Source organism: Limulus polyphemus, unplaced genomic scaffold (genome assembly GCF_000517525.1).
Source record: "Limulus polyphemus unplaced genomic scaffold, Limulus_polyphemus-2.1.2 Scaffold2086, whole genome shotgun sequence".
Classification (NCBI taxonomy): Eukaryota; Metazoa; Arthropoda; class Merostomata; order Xiphosura; family Limulidae; genus Limulus; species Limulus polyphemus.
In genome coordinates, this window is record NW_013667696.1 from 42047 (window position 1) to 51765 (window position 9719).

Here is a 9719-nt window from a genome sequence, read left to right on the forward strand (position 1 = left end):
AGCCATTATTAGTCTCAAAGTGGGTTCCTCGTCATCGAAAATGTAATATTTATCCAACTATATTGATCAATTAGGATTTTATTATGTGTAGGTGAAGACAATAAATATGCATATAAAAATTATCCAACAACATATAATTGTATTGTGAATTAACTTTTTTGAGTTTTTTTAACTAGCTAGGTTCTTATAATTTTGTCAGTGATTATACTTTCTTAAAGATACTTATGAATGCTTTTATTGTTTAAGGCATACGAAGAATGGAGTCGTTTTCATGAGATGGAACTACCATTGCCCGGTGTCAATCTTACACACAGACAGTTGTTTTTCTTAGGATTTTCTCAAGTTTGGTGCTCAGCGAGTACTCCCGAAGCACTTCATCTTCAAATATTGGATGACAGTCATAGTCCAGCTCAATATAGGTCAGTATCTAGTTTAAACTTTAGTTGTGGAAGTTTTAACCATATATTACAAAACTATTTAATTGGATGTTATACTTAATAATGGTTTTTGTCATACTTAAATGGTCAACTTTCAACAACCCATTTATAAAATGCTTGTTTGTTTGTTTTGAATTTTGCGCAAAGCTACACAAGGGCTATCTGCGCTAGCCGTCCCTAATTTAGCAGTGAACGACTAGAGGGAAGGCAGCTAGTCATCACCACCCACCGCCAATTCTTGAGCTATTCTTTTACCAACGTATAGTGGGATTGACCCTAACATTATTACGGTGAGCATGTTTGGTGGGACGGGAATTCGAGCCCGCGACCCTCAGATTGCGAGTCAAGCGGCCTAACCAGCTGGCTATACCGAGTCACATTATAAAATACACACGCATATATATAAATAATCATTATGTAAAATAAAGTGAATCTTATTATATGTAAATAAGTTTTAGCTTAAGAAACTGTTATAGAAATGCTATGAAAAGAGCAAAGTTACTTAAAACTTGTTGATATCTAAACGCACTTAGCTTTCTCAATAAATAGTGTAGGCAGTTGATTAACATAAACAGACGCAACTTATACGCTGTAACAGTCAATCACACAAGTCCTCAGACCGTAAACACATTCGTTTAATAACGTTGATTCAAGAATTTGATTAGTACGTTTAAAAATAACATTTATTTTTCTCGCCCATGCAATTAAGAGAAAGCTATATTCCTGTTTTTAAAAAAAATAAACCTTGTTTTTGTGAATGAAAAAGCGCTATGCAATTATGCACATGGTAAATATTTATTTTATTCATTGGGCTTATAATATGACAGAAACCCGAAGTCGAACAAGGTGGAAGCGTTGTAATATAGCAGTCAATCTCACTCTTTGGTAGAGTGTAGCCCAAGAGTTGGCGGTAGTTTTTGGTGGCCGATTGCCTTTTCTGTGGTTGCTATTTCAAAATAATGAAAAACGGCAAAAAAAAACTTTAGTAGTCACAAATAATGTGACAGAAAACTAGCAGTAAATATCATTATTCTGTATATGATGTGTAATTTACTTAATTGTTTAAAAAAGCCACAGAGCTCTCAAAAATATAAAACTGAATGTAGAATCAAAACCCAGTAGGCAATATATTGTACCTTCTTATGTACAATATAAATAGTAAATAAATGTTTCAAGATGGTTTTAGAACGCAATCTGCGGGTTTCGGGTTCGAATCTCCGTCATCGAATATGCTCGCCCTTTCACCCGTGCGGAGATTATAATGTAACGGTCAATCCCACTACTCGTTGATAAAAGAGTAGCTCAAGAGTTGGCGGTGAGTGGTGTTGACTAGCTGCCTTCCCTCTTGTCTATCACTTCAAAATTAAGGATAGCTAGTGCAGATATCCCTCAAGTAGCTTTGCACGAAATTCACAACAAATCAAACAAAACAACTTAAAAATAGAAAGAAAATATGTTTCCTGAAATATTCGAGAAATTCTGTCTTTATTAAAGTTGCTTCCATATGATTTTTATATGTATAAATCATTTTTGCTTTCAGCAACATTTTATTTTATTTCATTGTTCTAGAGTTATTGGAACCTTGTCAAACTCCTACGAGTTTGCTCGGGAATATCAGTGCCCTATAGGTAGTTCCATGAACCCGAAGAAGAAATGCGAAGTTTGGTGATATTACTAATAGAGGTAACTGTTAACTTGAAAACTTATTCTATAATTTTAGTAATCGACTGTATATTCGTTTGAATTATAAAACTTAAATTAATGTTAGTGATTCCCTTAAAACAAAAATTGGAGATAATTTTATCAAATGTACCTAAATTGTAAAACGATTTCCACAGGTTCCTAGCAGTTTTCAAAAGCAGCATTAACTTGTGATTCGCTAAACTAATACTCCTGCTTTTATCCCTTTTCTTCAAAAAACAAATAAAAATAAGTGTTTTATTTGTAAAAATAAAAAAAACGAAAGGAACAGCAATTCAACTGTGTGGGTGACATAACGGTGAGTTTACTTGTTGAAATATAAAGGAATTTCAAGTGTATAACTCGAATACATTTTACTGATATTAAATTGACAAAATATTTTGTTTTCATATTTTAATTCAGAATTGTATCGCTATTCTCCTGCATGTTGTATCCAAAAAAGAAAAGGGAAGGCTTAAAAGGAATCCAGAATGATGTAATTTCCTCCTACATCTGTGTTTCTTTAAATTTGTAAAATTCTTAAAAATTAAAAATTGCACATTATTTATGTTGTGAATAAAAAGTTTATTTTCTTTTACTCGTTTAACTACTGTGCAAATGTAATCCTAAGGCAATATTTTTGTGTTACTATTTTTTGTCTAAAACCAAATTATTAAGTTAAAATTAATGTCTTATTGTTTCCTATTTTTTGTTATAATTCCTTTTTAATCAGCATTTCGTTGATTGAAATATCATACTTTATGTATGTTAATTTAATTAATAAAATTATATGTACGTAACTTTAATTTAAATCATTTATGAGATGTGTATTCAGGCAGGCAAACTAGATGCTACTTTTTCCTTTGTGTTATTATATCATTAATAGACTAAAGTGCAAGTAATATTTGACCGAAAATGATGCTCTGATGGAAATATATATAACAACTAATGCTTCAGTTTGTATAATTAAATAAAATAAGCTTAATATATTCTATGGAAAATACATTACAGTGTAAAACGTATAACTTGTAAAATGTTTAGGGATTCATGTATGTTTGAAGATTTAAATCAATAACGTCGTGCTTGTGAATTTGAGTCAAACTGTGAGTTCAAAATGGTAGGTAGTCTGTACTGGTCATTTGATTTTATATCAATTATTTATATTCATATAAGAACGCCAAAAGTAACAATTCCTCATTATTTTAACTTACCTCCTAAAATACATTAGAAAGAGGTTGGGATACCACGAAAACAATAACTAACTAACAATACTAAAAGTAACAAAGGTTTTCACCATTCATTAATGTACTTAATGGGAATAAAACCAGATAAATCATGAAAATAACAAGACATTTTGTCACACTCAAATGAATTGATTGTAAATATACTTGTTATTTCTTTCTCTAATTTATATGTAGTTTCATCGTTTAATGTACAGTTTATAAAATAAAGGACACGGATACATAAATGACTTGTTAAAATAAATTCTAGTTTTTCAAAATAATTCATGATAGTAAAGACTACATATCATGGACATATATTAAGGAAGAGTGTATTCCACTTAATCGAAAGTTAAATCCTTGTCATATTTTCTTCTAACATATCTTAATTTAACATAGAGACGCCATTTTCCTTTTAAAGTTTGCTAGTATCATAAACACTCTATCTTAACGGGATAATTTTCAGTTACGTATTCACAGTATTGTAAGTTATAAGTGTCCCTTTTTACACTGTTTTTTATTTAACAATTCAATTAAATCGGTAATGAGCGTTCTTTCTCGAGACGTGTTTTGTTAGATTTTAACTTTCGTACTCTGTTGGATTAAATTTATGTCAGTGAATGCCATTGCAAAGACGAGGTAATGTTTTGGAATACTGATTCAGACAATTCTGTGTAAAGGTCATTCAAATTTATTATACTGTGTCAGTAGTTGGACTAGTGATGCATCATAATAGTATGATATTTTTCAGTAAGGTGTAGAGATTGAAAAATAGTTATGATGTAGAAACTGAAATATTTAGTTACCAACGTATTCTACAACTGCTGTGTAAAAATCAATATTGAATACTTAATTGGTAAACTTAGCTTTCTTTCTTTCAGCAAATCTAAGTGTAACTGTATTCTGACGAAAAAGGAAACAAATTTCCTTCACAATAACGGCAGTAAATGTAACGATTGTAGCTTATGAAAACATAATATATGTATGTGCATATATGTAGCAAATGTTCATTTGTGCTTGTTTTTTATTGTTGTATCAACATTCGAAAATTGCTTTTTAAATGGTATTCACATTATATTTAAACTAAACGTCAAATGCATATAATCCTTTCTACAGGGTGTTCCTAAAGTCTGGACACATAGGTAAAATGCAGATTTTCAAGAAATGAAATTTTCAACAACATTTTATTCAATTGGAATATTAACAAATAACATCTTCAATATGATTTCCATCATTTGTGATGCAAAAGTTGATGCGCTTTGCAAGATTCACGTGAACTCGATGCAATAACTCCACATTGCCGTCGATTTTAGCACATTCACTCTTTATGCGTCCAATCAAATGTGTTGCATCTGTGATTTTCATTGAGTACACCTTCTCCTTTAGCATACCCCAGAAAAAGAAGTCAAGGGGGCTAAGGTCTTTTGCTCTTTTAAGATACGACTGAGGGTTGTTTTGGGAACACCCAGCTCCATGGATGTCCTGCGAAATTATTTTTTGGGGCTAGCATAAATTTTAGCCATGAAAATTTCTTTCGTTTCGTCTGATAATTTTGGGCGTCCAGAATGGGGTTTGTCCATGACACTGCCCGTTTCTTTAAACTTTTTAACCACCTTCGCCACCGTGGAAAAGCCAAGTGGAAACCTCTTGGGATGACGTGCATTAAATTCATCTGCTTTCTTTCGATATGACCATCCTTCACATCCACTGAGAAGTACCAGTTCAATTCTCTCTTCTTTCGACAAAGCCATATTTAATCTGTGGAGGTAAAAAAATATATAGTTAATGAGATTTCCTATGTGTCCTAACTTTAGGGACACCCTGTACAATAAAACATCGTAACTGTCGAGGAGTTCAAAATATTAAAATAGCCGCTTTGTGGTTGAGGTCAGAAGGTTTGAATATCTATTTCCTGAGACATTTCGTGCTGAATACGAAAATGATTTCTTCATTGCGACAGTCTTTACAAAAGTTTTTAAAATATGCACGAATATATGAGGGTGAAGTTAAAAGTAGAAAATCTGGAAAGTAGGGTAAGACTATAAATACTACTGCTTTTGCTCAAATGCATGCAATATAATGCCTATTATGGCATTCTATATTTCAAAACAAACTAAACTTCTAAAGCAGTAAACATTTGAGATTCAAAGCTAAGATCTTTTGGTGCTATAAGGTCAAAAACTTTAAAAACAAATTTTCAGAAAATTCCGAGGGGTCCCAAAATGTAAATATTGTATTAATACGTTTGTCTCAAGTATTTAGATGAGGATCACTAGCCTTTTAATTCATGAAGTCAAATCTAATATTATGTTGACAGTTCTTGATATGCAACCTTTAGGAACCTTTACTTCTAGTTATTATTTCCAAAGTCCGAATCATTAAAGGATGCTTCAATTTCACACTCACAATCCTAGGAATGTTCTCTTCGGGAGAGAAGTTGAATCGCCAGTTTTTAAAAAAATATCCTGATGAATCTTGGAACTAGAAAATCATTTGATTGTGAAGCGACCATCTCTCTGTTCCTGGTCGATCTCCATTGAGTCCAATTCTAGAGGGAATGCTGTTTCTGCACTTTTTATTGAAAAAAGTAGAGCATTAGATTCGTTCTCATCACCTTCCTATGGAGAACAGGCTGGAAAAGAGGCAAAAGACTTGGATCCGCACCTTTTAGCTTCGCCATATGATGATTTTAGCCTTTAGATGCTTATTTCATCCTAAAGATTGCTTAGTATACATCGTCTACTTTATTTAGGGTTAGCTTCATAAATAATGAACGTGCAAGTTATTCAAAATCAGCAAGTCAGCTTCAACACTACCTAACACTTCATCAGAAGCACCAAAACTGGCAAAGGTTTGACGATAACAAAGGGACTTTCGAGTTTTGCCTTTACGTACGAATGCTGCAGTGTATTGTTTGTTTGCTTGTAGTTAAGCACAAAGCTACACAATGGGCTATCTGTGCTCTGCCCACCACGGGTATCGAAACCCGGTTTCTAGCGTTGTAAGTCCGCAGACATACCGCTGTGCCACGGGGGACTGCTGCAGTGTAATTACAGCCCATAAACACATGAACTGCAAGTAATTCAGCCACAATAATTCATCTAGCTTACCACACAGCTCGGTCATATGAATTCAGACAAACATATTAGTACAATGTTTACATTTTGGGCCCTGTCCTAATTTTCTGGAACTTATTTCTCAAGCTTCTCAACTTGCCTGCCTTTTCACTTTTCAATATCCTGTTACACATTGCCTAAAATATCGTGTATGTGAATATTAGACAATTTTACAAGGTTCGTAGTATAATCATACAATATGACAGTGCTAACTTATCCAGAATACCTTCTTCAATTTTCTCTTAGATGCGTTTATACGCCTACTCTTGGAAAAGGTTTTAATGGTAGCATAGACTTTAGTTATTTGTTACATACTGTATTTGGCTGATCTTTGTCCTGTTTACACACATGGAAAGTGAAATGACGCGTGATTTAAAATGTCATTAAAACACGGCGCCAAATTCGTCATTAACATTTCAACAGTTCCGTTTCGAATAAGTACGGTGAGCTTTAAATTGTTTTTATCTTTGATAAAATTTACTCACTACATATAGACTGTGTTAGACTCAAACAAATAAAAAATAAATCTTGTGCACACAATTAATTTATTAACCGACAAAAACAAATTTAGAGTACTGCTTTTAATATTGAAAATGTCATTATATTTTCCGCACTTAGATGACCTTTTGACCTTATACCACCAAATGACTTCAGATGTCAAATGTTTATTAAATGACTTCAGATGTCAAATGTTTATTGTTTTAATATTATAGTTGTTGTAAACGGCTAAATGTCATAATTGGTCATATATTTTATGCATTTAAAGAAAATTTGCACTGTTTTTGTAGCATATCCTACCTTCCAGATTTTGCACTTCGAGCATACTTATCGGACTAGTGCACGGCTGTCGCTAATACTTTCATTTACAGATCTTGCATAAAGTTTCCTACTAGAACCCATCTTTAAACCGTTTAGCCTGAACCACAACAATAGATCTCCCACCATCTCTCAGACTGAAAGGAGGCCTCGCAGCAGACTCGACATTTTTATGTGAACTTTTAGTTAATACCAAAATCGCATCTTTGGACTGTGAACTATGTATGTCCTTAAATACAGATTTCTGTTGGAAAATAATTACAAACTACAGTTTAACAGATTTTGTATTTTAGGATTATTTTTTTTTTTTTTACATAATTCTGGCAACTTGATTTATTGGGTCTTTCAAAGTCCGCCTATATATTTGCTTAGAAATGTTATTAATTGATGTGATCAGTATGATAATGAAAATATTTTTTTGATTTATTGATAGTATGTGAATGTAAACTGTTACAAAATTTAAGGTATCCTCAGAAGTTACAATATGCTTTCTAATCGTACGCTTTGTGTCAAATCTGACATACAGTCAGATCACTAGCCTTACCTCGGATTTTAAGATCTTATAGTTACTTTTTATTATAACTATACTTTTTCTGTGGTCATTAAATACAGATGAATAAAATATGTAAATTTTTTGTAAAATGTATTTGCATTATTTTACGGAACTTAGTTGTTCTTTTAATACTTTTATTTTGTATATTAAATTATAAGAAACATTATTACGTTCTCTTTGTAGAGAGAAAAGGTACACATTATTGAAACATGTCAGGTGGTCTCTAAATTGTCTGTTATAGAATTTGGAAAATATGTAGTTTGAAGCCAACTTTCTACAATGTTTTAATGTAGCAAAAAAGTGATAGAAATATATGTTTATACTTGCAATATATTGTTAACTATAGTATAAGTATTATTTCATTAATCATTTTAAATACTTCCAGATGTGACGTGATATATTATTATTATACTAAAGTCGCAGAAACGTACAAAAAAAACAAAGTGTTGTTCTGTTGCTAGGAGACAAAATTAACTAAATTCCATAAACACACAACATATCTCAATGTGACTTCAATGTAATTGCAATCTTTGATAAAAACAGATTATTGCTCTCTTATTATTTATATGTTATCTCGTGTACCAATAACTAAATATGTAGTATTTTTCAATGGTAGCAGTAAAAAAGTTATCTGCAGTTATGTGTAATTATATGAATAAGAGTTTTGGTTTTGTATGTAGGCTTCATTTTATTACATTACTAATAGTCAAGTAGCGTCATATTAGCTCAAATGAATGTTCATAAACTTAGTACTTTCCCTAAACCTAAACCTAATAAAACCTAAGTTTCATAAGTTATCTTGAATACCTTTTAAGTGCTTTCACTGGAATTTATTATTTCCGCAAATAGATACTGAAAAAAATGAAACCAGTTTAGCAAAAATGCTGTTAATTGACTTGATAATATCGCTATAAAAATGTTAGCATCAATACACATTAATAAAATTATTAAACATAACATAGTTTGCATAAAATATGTATTCAATGCGTTTCGAAATATGATATCTGAATTTGTGGAAACAGTACGTTGCACATCTGCAAAAAATATTTGTGGTTTTATAACATCAATTTATAAATTTCTACACGATGTTTTCTATACTAGTCATTTTGAGCGAATCAGTAATCTAAAATATAGGTACTCACTCCTACCTATTTAAAGTCGAGTGGAAACCATTAGTTTGTAATCAGTTTTCTCCAGCTCAGTAAAGAAGAAAAGTACACGTGCTGAAATGTTTGAAATAAAGGCTTTATTGACATTACAAATATCTTTAAAACTTCCAAACAAAAAAAAAGACATTTTTTTATATAATTTATAAACTATAAGATTGAAAGAGGTAAAGGAAACCCAGAACTTATTTCAAGATAGTCTATTATGTGGAACTACAAATCAATCATTGTTACTGAGCGTATAATGTTTAAAACAGCCGTTGACGCTATAAAATTTAGGAGTCGAGACCATTGTCTCAAAGAAAATATTCAAACGTTTTACTGTCATATACACAAGCGCAATTACAGCGTTGTGCTGATATGCAGAGCATATAAATGTCAAACGCACAGTTCTATTTTAAGAAACACAAGATCCCAGCTGTAGTGCCTGAAGAAGGTATTTGACTGGATCTTTGGTAGAACTGTGCCACATATTGGAGAATTCGTGTTTCCACATAATGTAATTTTTGGTGTTTTAATGTTGTTTCTATCATCCCCCAGCTCATTTAATTCTCAAGTCAAGAAACACACTCGCATTGTTTCCTTTTCCTACAAAAGAAATCAGAAACACACTTCTTTGTAGCTTAAAACAGTGTATACATATCTGTAGTGTTATTGTTATTTTATGCCATGCACGCCTGTGTGCAAATTGTTTGTAAACATAGCAAAATCGTATATATATATATATATAT

At 31.8% G+C, this 9719-nt stretch overlaps 1 protein-coding gene across 1 annotated transcript in view; it reads left to right on the forward strand.

Moving 5' to 3' along the window:
- The window catches only part of LOC106465884 (endothelin-converting enzyme homolog), a gene marked incomplete at its 5' end in the record, with an annotated part of 45697 nt that extends 36421 nt beyond the window's left edge, over window positions 1-9276 (forward strand). Inside the window, 3 exons of the mRNA XM_013926124.2 lie at window positions 247-419; window positions 2007-2120; window positions 2541-9276. Of these exons, the coding sequence (XP_013781578.1) occupies window positions 247-419; window positions 2007-2106 (273 nt within the window). The remainder of the gene's footprint in view (window positions 1-246; window positions 420-2006; window positions 2121-2540) is intronic.
- Between the last annotated feature and the right edge of the window lie 443 nt (window positions 9277-9719).